Source organism: Rhinoraja longicauda, chromosome 9, assembly GCF_053455715.1.
Source record: "Rhinoraja longicauda isolate Sanriku21f chromosome 9, sRhiLon1.1, whole genome shotgun sequence".
Lineage (NCBI taxonomy): Eukaryota > Metazoa > Chordata > Chondrichthyes > Rajiformes > Arhynchobatidae > Rhinoraja > Rhinoraja longicauda.
Genome location: NC_135961.1, coordinates 6,394,706 through 6,419,106, shown reverse-complemented (window position 1 = coordinate 6,419,106; position 24,401 = coordinate 6,394,706). Strand labels below are relative to the sequence as shown.

General features: G+C 43.4%; 1 protein-coding gene across 3 annotated transcripts in view; it reads right to left on the bottom strand.

The window, feature by feature from the left end:
• Positions 1-24,401, bottom strand: part of LOC144596453 (uncharacterized) — a 133,660-nt gene that overhangs the window by 52,659 nt on the left and 56,600 nt on the right. For all 3 annotated transcript variants that reach the window (XM_078404719.1, XM_078404722.1, XM_078404720.1), the window contains 3 exons: positions 21,021-21,119; positions 19,178-19,313; positions 16,541-16,635 (listed from right to left, as the gene is read on the bottom strand). In XM_078404719.1, the coding sequence (XP_078260845.1) occupies positions 16,541-16,635; positions 19,178-19,313; positions 21,021-21,119 (330 nt within the window). The remainder of the gene's footprint in view (positions 1-16,540; positions 16,636-19,177; positions 19,314-21,020; positions 21,120-24,401) is intronic.

Here is a 24,401-nt window from a genome sequence, read left to right as displayed (position 1 = left end):
ATCCAGTGACTCCAACTGCAAAGTGCTTGTGCGAAGGTGGATATCACGCTTGGAATGAGTGATGTGCACACCAGTTACAAAACATTTGTCACAAACTGCTTTGAAGGATGCTGATACTGACAAGGTACCAAGTGAACCTGTAGGGATGTAGTCTTCAATGGGAAGAAAACTTTTGAAATGGAAGCATCACGGGCAGTTGTAATCGCTAAGTTAATGAAAAACTTGCTATGGTACGGACGGATCCTAGAAGGATTTGTTGGGTAATTTACAAATTAGTGGTCTGGCAAGTGGACCTCTGTGTACGAAGCTCTGTGTACGAAGCCTCCAGCCGTAAGACCCTGCAGCGCATAGTGAACACTGCTGAGAGGATCACTGGCGCCTCACTCCCAACACTCCTGGTCCTTTACACCACCCGCCTCACCCGCAAAGCATTGAGCATTGTGGGTGACCCCTCCCACCCCTCCAACAGCCTCTTCACCCTCCTGCCTTCAGGGAGAAGGTTTCGCAGCCTGAGGTCAAGCACCACCCGACTAAAGAACAGTTTTTTCCACCAGGCTGTCAGGATGCTGAACTCTCTCCCCTCCCTTCCTCCTCTCTCCCCTGCCCCTATGGGACCTGGACTTTAACACCCCACACACACGCACATCCAGCACCAGACACTTTTTTAAAAAAAAATTTGAAGTGACTATATTTTATATTTTATATTTTATGTTGATTGTTGTTTGCTGTGCCTTTTGTTTTATGCACTTTGTTCCTCGGGATTGTGGGAAACGGTATTTCGATTTTCTGTCTGTGTAAACTGGCTGAGGATTGACAATAAAATTGACTTTGACTTTGACGAAGGAACTGCAGATGCAGGTTTAAACCCAAGATAGACACAAATAGCTGGAGTAACAGCGGCTCGGGCAGCATCTCTGTAGAAAAGGAATAGGTGACACTTCTGGTCGAGACTCTTCTTCAGACCTTCTTCAGATTTAGTGGACCTCTGTGCTTGGAAAGGAAATTTGGACTACGTCTCACTATCATCTCCCAACCTCCCACCATTCTGCACAAGGTTAATCCTCCTTCCCACAGCATGCTTCATTAAAGCCTGCGAATTGGGCGATATTCATCTACATTTAGCAATGAGCACTTTGTAAAGTTGTCCAAATTGAAGATAATTTTTTTAAACATTGGGTTACCACTCAATCAAGTTAAGGAAGGAAAGATGCAAAGAAGTCTCTTATTGTGGTTAAAGGCATCTGCAAAAGTAAACAAAATCATTGAGATAGTGATTAATGCAGGTATCAGTGAACCAAAATTATTATGAAGATGACAGAAAGAATAAGTAACTTCTAATAGTTTCCTTTCATTAATGTTTTTGCAGAACCATTGGGCAGTGGTTTGAAGGTTTAAGAATGCTCATTCATCACCTCCACTGCTGGCTGGGAATCTGCTTTCCAACAGGCGAAAGCAGGGTCTGAAGAAGGGTCTCGACCCAAAACGTCACCCATTCCTTCTCTCCAGAGATGCTGCCTGACCCGCTGAGTTACTCCAGCATTTTGTGTCTATCTTAGGCCAAAGTAAAAGCTGAATTTCCAATATCCCCGAATTTCCAATTAGCTCGCTGAGAATTGGTCCCTTCCATTACCTCATGTACACAAAGATTTATATTACGATAGGATACGATACGATAGAACTTTATTTATCCCAGGAGGGAAGTTGACCTGCCAACAGTCATAAAACACAAAATAAATGAAACATGAAATGAAAGTGATGAGTGGAAAGGATTAGGGATGTGCAAATATTGGGGAGGGGAGTCAGTCTACCCCATGACAGAAGGGGGAGGAGTTGTACAGTTTGATAGCCACAGGGAGGAAGGATCTCCTGTGGCGTTCTGTGCTGCATCTTGGTGGAACCAGTCTTAGTTGTGTCAGTCACTGATTTATTTACTTATTCTTGCTCAACTGCCATACTGCACAGCCAGCAGCTGCACACAGTGCAAGGGGTCACCAGGAAGCTGGTGGAGTGGGGATGTATGTGTGCGTGCAAGTGCGTGTGGTATAAACAGCGGCTGCAAAAGACGCATTAAAAAACCTTAAAGGGGTCTGTTCTCCTTCCAGACAAATCGGCAATGGAAAAAATAATTACAGTTTTAAACTGGTCATGGAAATGCAGGAGCAGGAAGAAACCATTTGACATCTTGAGCCTCAGCCACCATTAAGAAACAGTAAGTTAATCTTGGAGTCGCAGAGTCATACAGCACAGAGACAGATCCTTCGGCCCACCGAAACCGTGCTGAATGTAAGGCACCCATTTACACTAATCCTACACTAATCCCATTTTGTTTTCCCCATCAACTCTCCGCAGGTTCTACCATTCACCTGCACACTGGTGAAAATTTACATTGGCCATTTAATTTACCAACTGACACACCTTTGGGATTACAATAGACAATAGGTGCAGGAGGAGGCCATTCGGTCCGAGCCAGCACCGCCATTCACCGTGATCATGGCTGATCATGCACAATCAGTACCCCGTTCCTGCCTTCTCCCCATATCCCTTGACTCCACTATCATTAAGAGCTCTATCGAACTATCTCTTGAAAGCATCCAGAGAATTGGCCTCCACTGCCTTCTGAGGCAGAGAATTCCACAGCTTCACAACTCTCTGAGTGAAAAAGTTTTTCTTCATCATCATCATCATCATATCATCATTATATATCCGTTCTAAATGGCCTACCCCTTATTCTTAAATTGTGGCCCCTGGTTTGGGACTCCCCCAACATCGGGAACATGTTTCCTGCCTCTAGCGTGTCCAATCCTTTGATAATCTTATATGTTTCAATAAGATCCCCTCTCATCCTTCTAAATTCCAGAGTATACAAGCCCAGTCGCTCCAGTCTTTCAATGTACAACAGTCCCGCCATTCCGGGAATTAACCTCGTGAACCTACGCTGCACTCCCTCATTAGCAAGAATGTCCTTCCTCAAATTTGGAGACCAAAACTCCACACAATACTCCAGGTGTGGTCTCACTAGGGCCCTGTACAACTGCAGAAGGACCTCTTTGTTCCTATACTCAACTCCTCTTGTTATGGATTTGGGAAGGTCAGGGTTATAGTCCCCCACATGTCACATGGAGAACTTGCAAACTCCACGCAGACACCATGTGGGTCAATGGAACTGTGAACCGGCAGCTCTACCAGCTGTGCTGCCCGACCTTCAACCACGACCCTCTCCCGCCCCAATTCCCAAGTCTGTTGATCTCCTTGGTGTAACAATCTAACAATTTCAGTGTAAAACATACTCATTAGTGAGCACTGATGTGATTTGTCTGAAGAAGGGTTTCGACCCGAAACGCCACCCATTCCTTCTCTCCAGAGATGCTGCCTGTCCCGCTGAGTTACTCCAGCATTTTGTGTCTATCACTGATGTGACGTTACTCTATTTCTAAATATTTTGAATGTACACCTGGTTGATGCATTGCTTAATATTCGCTGCCTGCACCCGCCTGCAAGACAGGAGAGGTTGTTCACCAGAGGGCGAGCTGTGAGAATGCCCTGCCACTCGTCAGACAAACTTGTCATTCAAATAGTGAGAATTCACACCAACAAAATACTTTGCCGGCACAAGTCACAGCTACTCTGTTCAACCCCTGCTACTCTCTTTCACCCCTTTCTAATTTCCACCAGACAGATAACTGCGGGAGTTACACTCTTCCTAACATGATGCACAACCATACTAAGTAGAGTTAGAAAGTGCTTGACAAGTGTGGCTGCTAGACAAATGGGTGCAGAGTCGAGGCATTTTGTTAATTGAATGCTAAATTTCCCCTTCAGCTTCCAAATTGTGTTGTAGGTAGTACCTTGTCATGGATGATATCGAACGAAAATGTTATGGAGTGCAGCGGCAGTAGGTATTTAAACTGGTACTGACGACACAGTGGTCTGTTGCCAGTAAAGACATTGTGATTACAGTCGGGATACTGGACATGTGGAATTCTCTGCCTCAGAAGGCAGTGGAGGCCAATTCTCTGAATGCATTCAAGAGAGAGCTAGATAGAGCTCTTAAGGATAGCGGAGTCAGGGGGTATGGGGAGAAGGCAGGAACGGGGTACTGAATGAGAATGATCAGCCATGATCACATTGAATGGCGGTGCTGGCTTGAAGGGCCGAATGGCCTCCTCCTGCACCTATTGTCTATTGTCTATTGACATTAATGCACACGATGTGCTATATATACAATACTATACAATACAATATATCTTTATTGTCATTGTACGGGGGTACAACGAGATTGGGAATGTGCCTCCCATACGATGCAATAATTTAATTAGCTAATCAGTATTAATTTAAACAACCCAATGAAACAAATGAGAACAGTTTTAAAACAGAATAAAGTGCAAGTAGATCTGTGCCGGTTCACTGTGCGATGTGACTATCCGGCTCAGCAGGACCGGTTCACAGTAGCTATGGCCCTGGGGATGAAGCTGTTCCTGAGTCTGGAGGTGTGGGCGTAGAAGGCCTTGTATCGTCTGCCCGATGGTAGAAGTTCGAACAGACTGTTGCAGGGGTGTGAAGAGTCTTTGTGGATGCTGGTGGTTTTTCTGAGGCATCGTGTGTTGTAGATGCCCTCCAATGCTGGTGGCTGTGTTCCGATAGTCCTCTGAGCTCTATGGACTACCCGCTGAAAAGCTTTCCTCTCTGCCTCCGTGCAGCTGAGGTACCACACAGGGATGCCATGTGTTAGGATGCTCTCTATGGTGCAGCGGTAGAATGTCGTCAGCAGCTGTTGGGGCAGACCAGACTTTTTCAGTGTTCTTAGGTAGAACAGTCGTTGCTGTGCCTTCTTGACCAGCGCAGCAGTGATATTGGACCATGTTAGTTCCTCTGAGATGTGAGTGCCCAGAAACTTGAAGCTGGACACTCTCTCCACTTGATAAAGATCGGGGCGTATTCCCCGTTGTGTGACCTGCGGAAGTTGATGATCAGCTCCTTGGTCTTGGTGGTATTTAGGGACAGGTTGTTATCAGAGCACCAGTCCGCCAGGTTCTGCACCTCCGCTCTTAACACTTAACTCTGATCACTTAACAGGTGGATGTTCATAAAATGGAGGTCCTTCAAGCTATGGGCCATCTCAGAATGATTAGTCCCCCGTCAACTCCCTACGTCCCAAGAAAACAGTCTGCTGACCTTTTCTCATAATTAACTTCTTCAGTTCTGACAAAACTCTCAGACCTACTCTGCGCCCTCTTTAATCTTTTATATACTTCCAGTGATGTGGTGATCAGACCCCATACATTTAACACGAGCTGATGAATTATCAGTTCCATCAGGAGCTGCCTGCCTTGGACGATTGGGACATTATTCCCTATGTCCTTTTAAACACTTCATCTACCTGTCTATCGACCTGCAGTTGACATGCTCTCCAAAGTTCAAGGGAAACGGGTTCTCAGTATCTTTCTCATGCAGGGTAATTCGTCTCTCTATATGGAGATGTTGGATGCCTTAGTGTTTCCACTCGGTTTTAATCGTCTTTAATATTTCACAAGCTTTCTTCAACTGTAACATCTAAATCCATTCAGAACAAAATCCATTTCATTCACGCAGTCCTATCTTTTACTTGCTGCCTCACCCACAGGTCATCTAATTGGCCACTATGCAGCTCTACGGGACTTTGGTTAGGCTGCGTTTGGAGTATTGTGGGCAGTTCTGGTCACCCCATTACAGGAACGATGTGGAGGCTTTGGAGCGGGTGCAGAGGAGGTTTACCAGGATGCTGCCTGGATTAGTGGGTTTCACCTACAGGGTTGTGGTTGGATAGTGTTTTTAGGTAGGAAAATAACTGCAGATGCTGGTACAAATCGAAGGTGTCACAAAATGCTGGAGTAACTCAGTAGGTCAGGCAGCATCTAGGAGAGAGGGAATGGGTGACAATAGACAATAGACAATAGGTGCAGGAGTAGGCCATTCAGCCCTTTGAGCCAGCACCGCCATTCAATGCAATCATGGCTGATCATTCTTAATCAGTACCCCATTCCTGCCTTCTCCCCATACCCCCTGACTCCGCTATCCTTAAGAGCTCTATCCAGCTCTCTCTTGAATGTATTCAGAGAATTGGCCTCCACTGCCTTCTGAGGCAGAGAATTCCACAGATTCACAACTCTCTGACTGAAAAAGTTTTTCCTCATCTCCGTTCTAAATGGCCTACCCCTTCTTCGTAAACTGTGGCCCCTGGTTCTGGACTCCCCCAACATTGGGAACATGTTTCCTGCCTCTAACGTGTCCAACCCCTTAATAATCTTATACGTTTCGATAAGATTCCCTCTCATCCTTCTAAATTCCAGTCTTTCAACATATGACAGTCCCGCCATTCCGGGAATTAACCTAGTAAACCTACGCTGCACGCCCTCAATAGCAAGAATATCCTTCCTCAAATTTGGAGACCAAAACTGCACACAGTACTCCAGGTGATGTTTCGGGTCGAGACCCTTCTTCAGTCTGAAGTAGGGGTCTCGACCCGGAACGCCACCCATTCCCTCTCTCCTAGATGCTGCCTGACCTGCTGAGCTACTCCAGCATTTTGTGCTACCTTGGATAGTCTTTGATTGTTTTCTCTGGAACGTCAGAGTTTGAGGGGGAGACTTGATAGAAGTATGTAAGATGATGACAGGCATAATTAGGTTAGAGGCAGTCAGAACCTTTTTCCCGGGATGGAAATGTCCAGCAGTGTGGAGGACATAGCTATAAGGTGAGAAGGGGAGAGTTTAATGGAGGTGTGTTGGGCAAGTTTCTTTACACAGAGAGAGGTGGGGGCTTGAAAGCCATTGCCAGAGGTGGTGGCAGGGGCAGAGATTATAGTAGCGTTTAAGAGGCATTTAGATAGGCACACGGAGGTGCAGGGAATAAAGGGATATAGATCATGTATAGGCAGATGAGATCAATTTAACTTGGCATCATATTCTGTACAAACATTGTGGGCTGAAAGGCCCATTCCTATGCTGTGCTGTTCTATGTACTAACAGGATTATCCAGCTGCTCTTTAGATATGTATAAATTCAAGTTTATTGTCATCTGCTTGAGTATGTTGAGGTACAGGTACAATGAAAATCTGGCTTGCAGCAATGTCGTAGGCACATAGACTCAGGTGAATACACACAAAAAAATTAACCGTTAGTTCCACTATTGCTATTAATTTCTTGCAACTTCCCTTTCCTAACGTTTCTTGCTGAACACGCCTGTACTTGACCCTGGATATGCTTCTCTCAGATGCAATCTGTGGTCTTCAAGGTCGAATGACTTAAACTGAGCGCAGCTAATGCTTTTTTAAAATGAAAGTGGTGCTCTGGGATAACAGCATATAACCAAGGATGAGTTGAGTAAAATCACCTCTTTCAGCACTTGCGGAAGCAGCTTTTGGAATATGATGAGGTATTTCATCTTTCGTCCCTTCCTTGATGAAGAGGACATTTTCTTGTTGCTTTCTACCATGCGACTGTGAACATTTTATCTTACTGAAGTTAGATTGATGGTAAGAAAGAATGAGCTAAATGTGTTTGTCCTGGGCCAGGCAGGGTAAACAGAAGCCCATGTGGCCAAGTTTAAGCAGGAGGGAGGATAAAAGACCAGCCTGGCCTCCTCACGGTTTGGTGACATCCCCAGTAATCCTCACAGCATTGGAAGCAATTACAAAAATCAGCTGAATGTACTCACAGGACGTTTAATGGTCAAATTGTGCCTGTCCAAACTTCTAAAGGCTGCCGTGGATCACAGAGTCGAAGACAGGATGTATGTATGGACCAACAACAAAGCTAATGATAGATACTATATCAATAAGTAGCCCGAATGTGGAGGAAGGAACTGCAGATGCTGGTTTAAACCGAAATGCTGGAGTAACTCAGTGGGACAGGCAGCATCTCTGGAGTGAAGGAATGGGTGAAGGAGTGAAGAAAGGTCTCGACCCGAAACGTCACCCATTTATAGAAACATAGAAACATAGAAAATAGGTGCAGGAGTAGGCCATTCGGCCCTTCGAGCCTGCACCGCCATTCAATATGATCATGGCTGATCATCCAACTCAGTATCCCGTACCTGCCTTCTCTCCATACCCCCTGATCCCTTTAGCCACAAGGGCCACATCTAACTCCCTCTTAAATATAGCCAATGAACTGGCTTCAACTACCTTCTGTGGCAGAGAATTCCACAGACTCACCACTCTCTGTGTGAAGAAATGTTTTCTCATCTCGGTCCTAAAATACTTCCCCCTTATCCTTAAGCTGTGATCCCTGGTTCTGGACTTCCCCAACATAGGGAACAATCTTCCCGCATCTAGCCTCTCCAACCCCTTAAGAATTTTATATGTTTCTATAAGATCCCCCCTCAGTCTTCTAAATTCCAGCGAGTACAAGCCTAGTCTATCCAGTCTTTCTTCATTTGAAATTCCTGCCATCCCAGAGATCAATCTGGTGAACCTTCTCTGTACTCCCTCTAAGGTTAGAATGTCAGATTTCTATGAAAGAAAAACAGTGCAGGTTGTGGAAATCTGAAATAAAGACCAAGAATGCTGGTGGAATGCCATTAATCTACAGTGTTTACTCTGCTTCTCTCTCCAGAGGTGCTGCCTAACCCGGTGTGCATTTCCAGAATTTTCCAGGGATTAAAAGTACCATTAGCAAATTTGCAGATGATACAAAGCTGGGTGGCAGTGTGAGCTGTGAGGAAGATGCTATGAGGTTGCAGGGTGACTTGGACAGGTTGTGTGAGTGGGCGGATGCATGGCAGATGCAGTTTAATGTGGATAAGTGTGAGGTTATCCACTTTGGTGGTAAGAATAAGAAGGCAGATTATTATCTGAATGGTGTCAAGTTAGGAAAAGGGGACGTACAACGAGATCTGGGTGTCCTAGTGCATCAGTCACTGAAAGGAAGCATGCAGGTACAGCAGGCAGTGAAGAAAGCCAATGGAATGTTGGCCTTCATAACAAGAGGAGTTGAGTATAGGAGCAAAGAGATCATTCTGCAGTTGTATAGGGCCCTAGTGAGACCGCACCTGAAGTACTGTGTGCAGTTTTGGTCTCCAAATTTGAGGAAGGATATTCTTGCTATTGAGGGCGTGCAGCGTAGGTTTACTAGGTTAATTCCCGGAATGGCGGGACTGTCGTATGTTGAAAGACTGGAGCGCCTAGGCTTGTATACACTGGAATTTAGAAGGATGAGAGGGGATCTTATCGAAACATATAAGATTATTAAGGGGTTGGACACGTTAGAGGCAGGAAACATGTTCCCAATGTTGGGGGAGTCCAGAACCAGGGGCCACAGTTTACGAATAAGGGGTAGGCCATTTAGAATGGAGATGAGGATTCACTCAGAGAGTTGTAAATCGGTGGAATTCACTGCCTCAGGAGGCCAAGTCTCTGAATGCATTCAAGAGAGAACTAGATAGACCTCTTAAGGATAGCGGAGTCAGGGGGTATGGGGAGAAGGCAGGAACGGGGTACTGATTGAGAATGATCAGCCATGATCACATTGAATGGTGGTGCTGGCTTGAAGGGCCGAATGGCCTCCTCCTGCACCTATTGTCTATTGTCTATTCATGTAAAGGATAATGCTGCCTCATCCAATTGTAAAAACAATTATTTGTGAAATGAATAGAATTTTTACAAAGTGACTCACAGCAATGGGCGGCAGAGTGGCGCAGCGGTATAGCTACTGCCTTACAGAGCCAGAGACCCGGGTTCGATCCTGACTACGGGTGCTCTCTGTACAGAGTCTGTACGTTCTCCATGTGACCTGCGTGGATTTTCTCCGAGATCTTCGGTTTCCTTCCCACACTCCAAAGTCATACAGATTTGAAAGTTAATTGGCTTGGTGTAAATGTAAAACTTGTCCCTCGTGTGTGTAGGGTAGTGTTAATGTGCGGGGATCGCTGGTAGGTGCGGACTCGGTGGGCCGAAGGGCCTGTTTTCGTGCTGTATTTCTAAAATAAACTAAAACAAAACTAAATAATGATCTAGTGCAATACCACGGAGTGGCAGAAACAGGCAGAGGAACTTTCAACTGGAATTGGATCTTTCACTGGTGAAGGAAAGATTTGCGGACCTTAATGAAAGAGTGAGAGATTGCAACTCATATGTTTGAAATGCAGCTGATCAAACATCCCAGGTACAATCATTTGTGCAGAATCTTAGAAGAAGCAGTTGGCTATGAAAGGTCATAAGGTTAAAGGTTAAAGTTTTTTTCTTGATCAGAAATATTTGGACAAATTGCTCCATCAACTAAAATTGCTTAGCTCTGCTGGTCAAGAGAATCAAGGAAGATTTCATCAAAGGGTTTAAAGTATTTGCCACAGACCTGACTCTTTGTTGGGCCCTCCTATTAAATTTCCCCTAGGTATCAAAGACTTTTGGTCTCATTGAAACTTACAGAACAATAAAGGGCATAGATAGAGTGGATGTGGAGAGGATGTTTCCACTGGTGGGAGAGGAGGACCAGAGGTCATAGCCTCAGGATTAAAAGGCGCTCTTTTAGAAAGGTGAGGAGGAACTTCTTTAGTCAGAGGGTAGTTAATCTGTGGGACCCATTGCCACAGAGGGCTGTGGAGGCCAAGTCAGTGGATATCTTTAAGGCAGAAATGGACAAATTCTTGATTAGAACGGGTGTCAAGGGTTATGGGGAGAAGGAAGGAGAATGGGATTAGGAGGCAGAGATCAGCCATGACTGAATGGCGGAGTGGACTCGATGGGCCGAATGGCCTAATTCTACTCCGATAACTTGTGTCTTTGGTTACCTGTGACCTACATGTGAGTTTTGAGTCATGAGAGTATCAGTGGTACATACTCTCAAATTCTCCTTGGCGGTGGGAATCCATGACTCTTTACTACTCAAAGTGAAGAAGAAGCTTTCACTGAGAATCTTGACTCAGAAACGCACAGGAGTAGGAAGTGCATCAGCTCCCAAACAAATGCCCATTGCCCCAACTGTGGCAGAGACTTGCATTGATCAAGTCAAGTCAAGATTATTTGTCACGTGCACATACACGATGTGCAGTGAAATGAAAGTGGCAATGCCTGCGGATTGTGCAAAAAAAAGAATTACAGTTACAGCATATAAATAAAAGTTAATACAGAGAAGACAAAATTTAGTCCCTGGAGTTATAAAAGTTAACAGTCCTGATGGCCTGTGGGAAGAAACTCCGTCTCATCCTCTCCGTTTTCACAGCGTGACAGCGGAGGCGCTTGCCTGACCGTAGCAGCTGGAACAGTCCGTTGCTGGGGTGGTAGGGGTCCCCCATAATCTTGCTTGCTCTCGATCTACACCTCCTGATGTATAGGTCCTGCAGGAGGGCGAGTGTAGTTCCCATGGTGCGTTCTGCCGAACGCACTACTCTCTGCAGGGCCTTCCTGTCCTGGGCAGAGCTGTTCCCAAACCAGACGGTAATGTTGCCAGACAGGATGCTTTCTACAGCCCCAGAGTAGAAGCACTGAAGGATCCTCAGAGACACTCTGAATTTCCTCAGCTGTCTAAGGTGGTAAAGGCGCTGCCTTGCCTTACCCACCAGTGCAGCAATGTATGTTGCCCTACATTCATCTCACCAGTTGCCTCTGCCCCATGCTCAATCCCAAGGGAATGCCGGAGGAGGATATTAAAGGATGAAATCCAATTCCCCCAAGGTAAGTTAACAAAGATTTATTCACCAGATGGATCTTTCTGAATTACGTTGGACAAAGCTGGATTATCAACATGCACTTTGATACTGGCCAATTAACTCTTCCCAATCACATTTCCCATCATTGATCAGAATGTGCACAGTGTCAATCATCATTGCCACATAGATAGACACAAAAAGCTGGAGTAACTCAGCGGGTCAGACCACATATCATATCATATCATATCATATATATACAGCCGGAAACAGGCCTTTTCGGCCCTACAAGTCCGTGCCGCCCAGCGATCCCCGTACATTAACACTATCCTACACCCACTAGGGACAATTTATACATTAACCTAGCCAATTAACCTACATATCTGTACGTCTTTGGAGTGTGGGAGGAAACCGAAGATCTCGGAGAAAACCCACGCAGGTCACGGGGAGAACGTACAAACTCCTTACAGTGCAGCCTCCTTAGTCAGGATCGAACCTGAGTCTCCGGCGCTGCATTCGCTGTAAAGCATCAACTCTACCGCTGCGCTACCGTGTCGAAATCCTTCTTTAGTCTTGACCCGAAACATCACCTATTCCTTCTCTCCAGAGATGCTGCCTGTCCCACTGAGTTACTCCAGCTTTTTGTGTCTACCTTCGGTTTAAACCAGCATCTGTAGTTCCTTCCGACACACATCATTGCTACATAGTGCAGTCTCGTCAACATTTTGTTGTCACTCGATTAATTTTGTTAGAATGTTATTCCTAACTAAGTAATTACAGAAAAATAAGTCGATGCAAAGAGAAAAACCAAGAGAATGGCAAGGAAAAACTTGTCTTTCATTCTTAAAATGAAAGAGAATTGGATATAAACAATATTAGAAATACCATGTTAATATAAAAATCACAGCAAGCAAGATAGATCTATGGGATTAAGTAAAGACTTTTATTTTAGGATTAAATCAAACGGTAATAAGAGCATGTTGTAAAACTCCACACAGACAGCACCCGAGGTCAGGATTGAACCGGGGTCTCTGGTGCGGTGAGGCGGCAGCTCAACCAGCTGCACCACTCTGCTGCCCTTGAAAGTCTGGAGAAGGGTCTTGACCCGAAACGTCGCCCATTCCTTCTCTCCTGAGATGCTGAGTTACTCCAGCATTTTGTGAATAAAGCTGGATAATAAGATTTTTTAAATGGCTCTATTTATTCTATAATGGGCTCCCAATAATAATTATATACTTTATTACATGTTGATATGATTTTTAGAATAAATGGTGTGCAGGAAAATAAACAAGTGTGATGGAACAGATGATTACACTGTCACAAGATGTTCACTGACTTTCTTCCAGATCATGCAGTACCCAAAGGAGGAATGTGCCCTGCAAATTAGACCTTTAACTGCCTTCAGCAATCACCTGACAAGCAGGGTTCAGAAATATTGCCACGTCTGGAGGATTGGAAGACTGATGTTCTGTCACACTGCCGTGTGAAGCACCCAGCCCTCTCCAGCTCATCGTCGAGGGCACAGCTGTGGGTCTGTACACAAGAGCGGCGTAGCTGCGGGGAACCTGGAGCTGCCTCAACTTCCAGCGGCCTTTCCATCATCCGACTTCCCTCTCCAAACAAGCTTCCCCCCTCACCACCCCCCCCCCCCCCCCCGGTCACATCAACAAGAGAAGAAAAGGCTACGAGCGCTTAAAATAAACCTGAGATGAGATGATAAAAATGTAGCTCGGAAAACTGGAAAATATGTTCACGCTTGTGTATTAAAGATGGTATTTTAAAATTAAAAACCATTGGTTCAGAATTGCAAAGTTTTTTGACATATACTGCAATTGATTGCAGATATACATTCTGTGTTCTCCTTTGCACCTATAAATAAATTTATTATCCATTATTTCTTGCAAGATATTGAAATCTCATTTAATGCCATCTTTTTTAATTTACATTTAAACAAACTCACTACATGGAGTGAAACCACTCACGGTTCCATTTTGCAATATGTAACCACTGGCCTCTAGTGTTTAGACTTTGTTTACTCGGTGGTCGATGTATCAGCATTCGCACACACTGACTGCTGATTTATACTCAGAGTTCCTGTTCAAAACTATAATTCTTTCAGGCTACTGTGGGCTCCCTATGCGAGGAAACAGTAGCAGAATGTAAACAGCTTAACAACACATATTTTGGAAATGTTGTAAACCATTTGTAATTTAATATTAATCAATTAATGAATTAATTGATTATTTCTGTAATAAATTGATGACCTAATTAATTAATTAATTAATCACTCGATCAATTAATTCATTAATTGATCAGCTCATTAATTAATGTGTAGGAAAAAAAACTGCAGATGTTGGTTTAAATCAAAGGTAGACACAAAATGCTGGATAACTCAGCGGGTCAGGCAGCATCTCGGGAGAGAAGGAATGAATGGGTGACGTTTCGGGTCGAGACCCTTCTTCAGTCTAAAGAAGGGACTCGACCCGAAACGTCACCCATTCCTTCTCTCCAGAGATGCTGCCTGACCCGCTGAGTTACTCCAGCATTTTGTGTCCACCAGCTCATTAATTAATTGTCACTGTAATATAAACCACTTGTAATTTAGATTTGTACAAGTATTATGCAAAATGGTCTCAAATTATATTCGGTTGCCATCTTGAAGTCTTCTACCGCCCCGATCCCAGGGGTTCACACAGTATAACATTGTTGCTGCCCAACTACCGATTTTCAATGCTGTTATGTATCTGATAGAGTTAGACAATAGACAATAGGTGCAGGAGGAGGCCATTCGGCCCTTCGAGCCAGCACCACCATTCAATGTGATCATGGCTGATCATTCTCAATCAGTACCCCGTTCCTGCCTTCTCCCCATACCCCCTGACTCCGCTATCCTTAAGAGCTCTATCCAGCTCTCTCTTGAATGCATTCAGAGAATTGGCCTCCACTGCCTTCTGAGGCAGAGAATTCCACGGATTTACAACTCTCTGACTGAAAAAGTTTTTCCTCATCTCCGTTGACATGGAGAAATATTAAATGCCAATCCAAATAATTCACACAGCACAATCTTGCTAGCAGTGTGTTGCACGTCATTAGCACAAACTGCGTCAAAAAGTTAATTCTCACATCTTCCCACCTCACTTGCCCAAAGCACTAAATCCACCTCCACTAGTCCATGTATCAACACCTAAATGGAACAACATTTCCTTGTGTGTCTAACCTTTCATAATCCTGTGAACTTCCATTACCCTCCTATGCTCCAAGGAGATTAACAGCAGTTTTCCAAACCTAACCTGGCATTATCCTTGGAAATATCCAGGTAAATCTTCGGTGTAATCTCTCAAGAACTTTCACATCCTCCCTAAAGTGTGATGGCCAGAATTAGATGCAATACTCAACTTGCACTCTAACCAGACCTGTAAAAACAACTTCCCTGCTTTTGTGTAGGAAGGAACTGCAGATGCTGATTTACACTGAAGATAAGACACAAAATGCTGGAGTAACTCAGCGGGACAGGCAGCATCTCTGGAGAGAAAGAATGGGCGACGTTTTGGGTCGACACCCGTCTTCAGACATTTGTGCATCTCTGACCAACACCAATATTTACAAGAAATGCTAAATGTGCTGATCTTAAGGTCACGTGACAGGAGCAGAATTAGGCCATTCGGCCCATCAAGTCTACTTCGCCATTCAATCATGGCTGATCTATCTCTCAATAATATCTCTTGCACTAATCAAGAATCTATCTATGTCTGCCTTAAAAATATCCGTTGGCTTGGCCTCCACAGCCTTCTGTGGCAAAAAATCCCACAGATTCACCACCCTCTGACTAAATAAATTCTTCCTCATCTCCTTCCTAAAGGAACATCCTTTTAATTCTGAGGCTATGACCTCTGGTCCTAGACTCTCCCACTGGTGGAAACATCCTCTTCACATCCACTCCTTCCAAGCCTTAACATCGTATCTTAAGCCATCCAATAAGATGCCATTATCTCTGCAGTTGCCATTATGTTCTGTGAAATTGGAGAGAGATTAAAAAACAGGTTTCCTACTCTTTGATGCTATCCAGCAGGAATACAACGTATAGTTAGGTTTCCTGCTGTTTGTCACGATTCACTGGAGGAGTGGTGGGAGTCTGAAATGTCCCTGGATTCCCATTCCTTATTCGCTATCCAGCAACTGATGTAAATGGTGTAGGAAGGAACTGCAGATGCTGGTTTAAACCGAAGATATACACAAAAAGCTGGAGTAACTCAGCGGGACGTGCAGCATATCCGGAGAGAAGGAATGGGTGAAGTTCCGGGTCGTGACTGAAGAATTGTCTCGACCCGAGACATCACCCATTCCTTCTGTCCACAGATGCTGCCTGTCCCGCTGAGTTACTCCAACTTTTTGTGTCTAACTCATGTAAATGGCTTCTGCTGAAAAATGCGCAGGTGAACAATGGAGAGAGTGTGGGACCAGCTGTGATTCCCTCTCCCAGCAAACATCCTGCTGAAACAGAACACCAAGCCTCATGTGTAAACAGCAATCACTCGGAAGGCCATTGAATCGTTCCTGGGCCAAGCAAGGCGAGAAGAAAATTAGCCCCAAAGGTTTGCAGGAACAATACATTTGAACTTCGAGCTGCATATGCCACTTATACTACCAATTCAATACAATTAATAAAAAATTATTTATAATATGAGAACATTATATGATAATCATCACCAGGGACATTCAAATGTGTATTATGAAAAGCTATATTAAATATGATAGACTAAATGCTGGAGTAACTCAGCGGCACAGGCAGCAACTCTGTAGAGAAGGAATGGGTGACGTTGCAGGTCGAGACCCTTCATCAGATTATTAAACACATATATTATTATACATATATTAAATATGTATTTTAACGGGTGCAATTTTATGGAAACAAATTACTTACATCGGTGGAAAGATTGTTTTTCATTCTGCTCACGTGTGGGCCTTTGACCTGCTGCTCTACATGTCTGGTCTTTGGGTACGGTAGCGACCTATTCACTAGGAGAAAAGGAAAAGTGGAAGTTATCTTATGTCTTTGGCACGAGAACCTATCCTGAACTGCTTCATAGGAGTGCTCCAAACAACATTTCCACCAAATCACAGAAGGAGATCTTAACAGATTGTGTCAAGAGGATTCTCTTGAACTTCTACTGGTGTATAGTAGAGAGCATATTGACTGGTTGCATCACAGCCTGGTTCGGGCAATTTGAATGCCCAGGAGCGAGGAAGACTGTAAAAAGTTATGAACACTGCCCAGGCCATCACGGCTACTGACCTCCCCACATCGAAGGGATTTACAGGAGTCGCTGCCTCCAAAATGCAGCCGTCATCATCAGAGACCCACACCACCCTGACCACACACTCATTTCACCCCTGCCATTGGGAAGAAGGTACAGGAACCTGAAAACTGTAACCACCAGGTTCAGGAACAGCTTCTTCCCTACAGCCATCAGGCTATCAAACACTACAACCTCCAATAAGCTCTGAACTACAGACTAATATTGTTATTATTGCACTAACATTGTTTGTTTTTTATGTGTGCGTATGTGTGCATGTGTTTGTATGTATATGTGTGCGTGTGTGTGTGTGTGTGTATGTATATATGTGTGTGTGTGGGTGTATGTATGTGTATATATATATATATATATATATATATATATATATATATGCATATGAGTATGTGTGAGTATGTGTGTATATACGCACACTGAACTTTTTTTTCTTGTTCGTTATATTGTTTATAGTGTACTATCTTTACACTATCACCACATCACCCCGATTCTGGCCTCTCTCCACTGGCTCCCAGTACGGTACAGAATCAAGTTCAAGCTCCTCCTATTCACATACAAAGCCCTAAAAGGGCTTGCCCCCACCCTATATCAAAAATCTTCTAACCCACCACTCTATCTCCAGGTCCCTCAGGTCGGCCGACTTGGGGCTACTGACTATCCCGCGGTCTAGGCTTAAGCTCAGGGGTGACCGCGCTTTTGCGGTTGCAGCTCCTAGACTGTGGAACAGCATCCCTCTCCCCATCAGAACTGCCCCCTCCATCGACTCCTTTAAGTCCAGGCTCAAAACCTATTTCTACTCCCTAGCGTTTGAGGCCCTCTGAGGGGGCGCTGTGAACTGTTTATGTATGTGCTGTTATGTTTGTGTGCCATTGTATGTTCGTTCTTAGTACCTGAACTGATGTACAGCACTTTGGTCAACGTGGGTTGTTTTTAAATGTGCTATACAAATAAAATTGACTTGACTTGACTTGAATGAACATTTTCTGTTGTGCTGCTGCAAGTAAGTTTCATTGTTCTATCTGGGAGATATGACAATAAAACATTCTTGACTAGCACATGCAAGCAAATGTATGGTCAATTACTCAGGCTTCAAGGAGAGACAAAGAAGGGGAGTGGAGAGCTGGAAAAGTTGAAACAGAAAATTCCAGGGCTCGGCACCTAGGCACCTCAAAGTACTGGAAGCAATGAAAATTGGAGAATGGCAATTGGCATAAAATCCAGAAACACAAAGACTTCAGATCTCTGATGCCACTTTCAGAGGATGAGGAGGTGACACAGGAGAGTTTTAATAGCAAGGCATTTATTTACCTTTGGGGTGCCGCGTTAGGACTGTGAGCAGGGGTTTGATCAAAGTTCAGGTGTCAGAATATATCTGAATGAACCCAAGCTTAAGAGGATGCAAATTCAGAGGCAGGCCAGAGGTGGATTTGAATAGTCTTAGGCAAGGAAGAAATGGGATGAGTGTTTACTTTACTTTAGTTTAGAGAGAGTTTAGTTCGACTGGGCTTATATTCACTGGAATTCAGAAGGAGAAGAGGGGATCTTATAGAAACATATGAAATTCTTAAGGGATTGGATAGGCTAGATGCAGGAAAAATGTTCCCGATGTTGGGGGAGTCCAGAACCAGGGGTCACAGTTTAAGAATAAGAGGTAGGCCATTTAGAACTGAGATGAGGAGAAACTTTTTCATCCAGAGAGGTGTGAATCTGTGGAATTCTCTGCCGCAGAAGGCAGTGGAGGCTAATTCACTGGATGTTTACAAGAGAGAGTTAGATATAGCTCTTAGGGCTAATGGAATCAAGGGATATGGGAAGAAAGCAGGAACGGGGTACTGATTTAGGATGATCAGCCATGATAGTATTGAATGGCGGTGCTGGCTCGAAGGGCCGAATGGGCAACTCCTGCACCTATTTTTTATGTCTCTATATATAGTATGGAAACAGGCCTTTCGTCCCACCGAGTCCAAGCCATCCAGTAATCCATGCTGCGTGGTTCAGCTGCTGACAGTGATGATCTCAATATATATTCTCAGTTAATAAGAATAAGCGTGTAAGAAGGAACTGCAGATGCTGGTTTAAACCAAAGATAGACACAAAAAGCTGGAGTAACTCAGCGGGACAGGCAGCATCTCTGGAGAGAAGGAATGGGTGACATTTCGGCTCAAGACCCTTCTTCAGAATAAGCTCTGTGCAGCATTACACACGTGACTTACATTACTCAATCAATGAAAAAGGTCAAGTAACTAAACTTTTTAACTTGACATCCTGGAGTCTTGTTTCAAAATGCGAACGAGAATTTTGCTTTAGCAACCGCCAGAAATCTTCATAATCTTCTTGGTTTTTCAGAATCCCACTCTTGACTAGTTGGTCTTGTACTTCCACAATCTGGACAAAGGGGAGATTGAAGAAGAGGTTCGGGCGCAAGCCAACATCAACTCCAGCTGTACATTTCATTGATTTATTCTCCAATATTTTGACCAGTTCTCAAAACTCACCAAAAAGTTCTAAGTGTCCACTGCAATTTTTAAATCTATATTTAAAAATCGCGTTGGATATTTAGAACTTTTTGGTGGGTTTTGAGAACTGGTCAAAATCTATATTTAAAAATCATGTCCCATGATATAGGAAAGATACTGTCAAGCTTGAAAGGGTTCAGAGTAGATTTACGAGGATGTTGCCAGGACTAGACAGTCTGAGCTATAGGATGAGTTTGAGTAGGCTGGGTCTCTATTCCTTGGAGCGCAGGAGGATGAGGGGTGATCTTATGGAGGTATGTAAAATCATGAGAGGAATAGATCAGGTAGATGCATAAAGTCTCTTGCCCAGAGCGGGGGAATCAAGTACCAAAGGACATAGGTTTAAGGTGAAGGGTAAACGATTTAATAGGAATCTGAGGGGTAACTTTTTCACACAAAGGGTGGTGGGTTTATGGAACGAGCTGCCAGAGGAGGTAGTTAAGACAGGTACTATTGCAACGTTTAAGAAACATTTGGACAGGTACAGGATAGGACAAGTTTGGAGGGATGTGGACCAAACGCAGGCAGGTGGGACCAGTGTAGCTGGGACACGTTGGCCGGTGTGGGCAAGTTGGACTAAAGTGCCAGTTTCCACACTGTATCACTCTACGACTCTATGACTCTACAATGTTAAATCCTGCACATGCATCCTTGTGATAACCTACTTCACTGTTATCTAATGCCCAAATGATGGTATTCCCGACCCCTGCTCTCTGCTGAGGTACATTATCTTCGCTCAATGCAACAGTACACACGTTATTTTCTCACAGGTGTACATTGCAGCAATCTGGACTAGTCTAAGATCAACAAATCAAGCATGAGATACAACTTCAAGATGAAGATGTGGTCGTGATTTAGTGGGTGCATTGTCCTCACCTACTAAGCTTTAGAAGAGCACATACTTAATTTGTTTTGTAACGAAACAAGGTCAAATAGATAATCTTAATAAATATGGATTCTGGGAAGCAAGATAACTGGTTACACTTGATTTTACATTGAAACAGACCACTCCTGATATGTTGAATATAGACACAAGATGCTGAAGTAACTAGCAGGACAAGCAGCATCTCTGGATAGAAAGAATGGATGACATAAGAAGATAACTGCAGATGCTGGTACAAATCAAAGGTATTTATTCACAAAATGCTGGAGTAACTCAGCAGGTCAGGCAGCATCTCAGGAGAGAAGGAATGGGTGACGTTTCGGGTCGAGACCCTTCTTCAGACTGCATTGGTTATAAAGTGCTTTATGACATCCAGTGGCCAATGTAATAGAAGCCTATCTATATTTGTTTACTTCTGCAAAAATCTGAATGAGGACAGGAACAGGAACAGGAATTGGGGGAATTTCTAAAATGTATAAGAAATTATAAATATTAATTTCTTCTGGAATTATAATCAGTTTTGAAATCATTTAAAAAAGGATCGAATCGGTTTGAATGCTAAACTCTACAAACTACATGTTGACATTCTGCAAAGCAGCTTTACATATAAAATTTGAATGACAATAGATTAAAGAGTTTTGAGATTTTTTTCAGTTTAAGTGCTTAGAAAAACAAAAGACTTATGATGCATACCATGTATGAATGTGACTTTGGAACAGACTTGAGATATTCAATATCGTGACGGAGCGGAGAAAATTCTGACTGGTGACTAAGCATTGGCCTTGTACGATTCTGTAAAAAAAAACACAGAGAGAAGAACTCATCAGTGGTTTTGGTAGCTGAGATATAAAGCACCAGGCAAATGACATGTAAACACTCAGCCACAGGAAGCCATTAACAACACTGGCCACCAATTAGGACCCAGCAGGTAACCTTAACACTGCCTGCTGATGCTGCTCCACCTCTCCTCCTTTGACATAACTCACCATTTTAACTGAGGAAACAACAGGCTGTTTCATTTATCCAGTAATTTGTACCGAGAGATCCCTGCTGACAAACCTATAAAACTGTTTGTAGTCCTTTTCTGCCGTCTTTTCATTACCTGCCACAATAAGCAGCAATTACTAGCTGCAAAACAACTCTGCCGCTTACAAGAGAAAGGGAAATGAAGGTTTGGTAATGTCCTCAGACTTCTCTGAAGTTGTTTAGGCTAAATGCATTTCTCCCATTTTCTGCATTGTTTATTTTCTGTTTAATTTTGTCCATTCACCGGAAAGAAGTATTTCGAAACCATTGATGCAAGCTCACTGTTGTGGCTTGATATTTGGTTCCATCAACTGAACTATACTATTATTATAAAACAAAAGGACAAAAGTGCTGGAGTAACTCAGCAGGTCAAGCAGCATCTCTGAAGAACATGGATAAGATGCTGCCTGACCTGCTGGGTTATTCCGGCACTTTACGTCGACCCGAAAAGTCACCCATTCCTTCTCTCCGGAGATGCTGCCTGTCCCGCTGAGTTACTCCAGCTTTGTGTGTCTATCTTCGGTTTAAATCAGCATCTGCAGTTCTTTGTATAGTATGGTAGTACTAATACTATATATAGTACTATATATAGTAGTATATGGTACATATACTACATATATGTACCATACATATATATGTACCATACATACTACTAGTAGGTATAGTAGTATATGTACTACTACTATATATACTACTATATATACTACTATATATAGTAGTATATATAGTAGTAATATATAGTATTATACTACTATTAGTATAATAGTAGTATAATATACTACTATTATACTATTAATATAGTAATATATTATTGTAATATACTACTATAAATATATTTTTTAGATATGCTCATGCTAAAGAAATGCTTTGTAATAGTGTACCATTAATTGCATAGTGAACATAATTTCAAACCTGAAAGCAATTGGATTTGGATCTGCTTGTGTGTAGGCAATGCTTGGAACATTGGAAAGTGATTCTCAGACAAGAGTTTGTAAATCCAATTTACGTCAGGTCAATGTGTAGGAAGGAACTGCAGATGCTGTGTTAAACCGAAGGGAGACACAAAATGCTGGAGTAACTCAGGCAGCATCTCTGGAGAGAAGGAATGGGTGACGTTTCGGGTCGAGATCCTTCTACAGACTGAGGAAAGTTCTTCTTCAGACTCAGGTCAATATTTACCTGTTATATTGTTCCTAATTTCAAAAGCCAACAATAGAAGGTAATAAGATGCTTTTTAAAAAAAATGTCTAGCTCATTTGCAGTAATACGGTCATTCTTGACTAAACAGATTCTTAAAGAAAGCATATATTTTAAAATTCTGGAGATTGCCTTATTCATTAAACCAGGCAATGGTACAGTCATGCCTTTGATTCTGAGGTTGTGTATTACAACTCAGACGTAGTCTGTACTCTATGCGCATCCAGGACCGGCAGGATGCACAACAAAGGTGTCAAAGAACTGCATGACAATAACTTCGGAATAAGGGCTGTCTGCTGCCCTCCAGTGTCAACTGCAGTGACTAACAAAATAAAATGCTGGCTTTCTTCATCCAACAATTGTACTGCTTAACATTAGCTAGCACCACAGGTGATGAAGAAGGGCCTTGACCCGAAAAGTCACCCATTCCTTCTCTCCACATGTTGCCTGTCCCGCTGAGTTACTCCAGCACTTTGTGTCTATCTTCAGTGTAAACCAGCATCTGCAGGCCCTTCCTACACCAAAGTTGGACCACTTGAATGTTATTCGCTAGCTTCCGCTCAAGCTTGTACAAGTCGAATTGATTAAATCTAAAAATAATTCAACTTCTTGTTCATTGTGTAGAAAAATCACTGCAGATGCTGGTACAAATCGAAGGTATCACAAAATGCTGGAGTAACTCAGCAGGTCAGGCAGCATCTCGGAGAGAGGGAATGGATGACGTTTCGGGTCGAGACCCTTCCTCAGATTGAGGCACGTCACCCATTCCCTCTCCTAGATGCTGCCTGACCTGCTGAGTTACTCCAGCATCTTGTTCATCGTGTCATCGACTTTTGTTCTTTGAAAATCCCCCCAAAATTGGAGACTAAAATCTGAATTAAACAGAAATTGCTGTCAGTAGACTGGGCTAGGCAGCACTTACACAGAGTTAACATACAATACAATACAATATCCTTTATTGGCGTTGTACAAGTACAACAAGATTTTGATTGTCGCTTCCACATCGATGCTATCAAATCAAATATTTAAATAAATCTCGGCGAACATGTAAACAACAAAGGGGGAGGGGGGAAGGAAAAAGAAATAGGGAGAACAAGGTAAAGTGCAAAAACGGTTCATGTAGGTGGTCAGTTGTGCCAGATCACCCTGGGGGCAGAGATAGCAGCTAGAGCTCATATTCATATTTCACTCTATTTCATAGGTCTGGTGAGTTCACTTCAGGGCAGTCCTTTCATCCCACCATTGTCAGACGTGAAGAAACTGCCACTGCACCACCAGCTCGCTCATTCATGTCCTTTCAGATTACAAAGTTGTTTCCATTGAAAAATGTACCGAGCCAATCCACTGATACAAAATAAAATATTGTGCCATTGATAGGTCTGGCAGACATCCCCTTGAAGATAGACATAAAATGCTGGAGTAACTCAGCGGGACAGGCGGCATCTCTGGAGAGAAGGAATGGGTGACGTTTCAGGTCCAGACCCTTTTTCAGTATCTTTCGTGTTCTTGTTCTACGTCTGTATAAAACTTGAGAGTCTCCAAGGTACAACAGAAGTCTTTATTACATTAACTTAATGCTGGCAGCGAGACAACTAAAAATGGCTGTACACTCACACACTGTGTACAGACAGAGATAACCATGTGCAAAACATCTCCCTTTGTCCTGTGCAGTGCCACCTGCTGCACGGGAGGAGCAACGGGTCCTCCCATCCCACACGGTCCACCAAACATTATAGAATCGACCCAAAACATCACCCATTCCTTCGCTCCAGAGATGCTGCCTGTCCGATTGAGTTTCTCCGCCACTTTGGGTCAATCTTTGGTGTAAACCAGCATCTGCAGTTCCTTTCT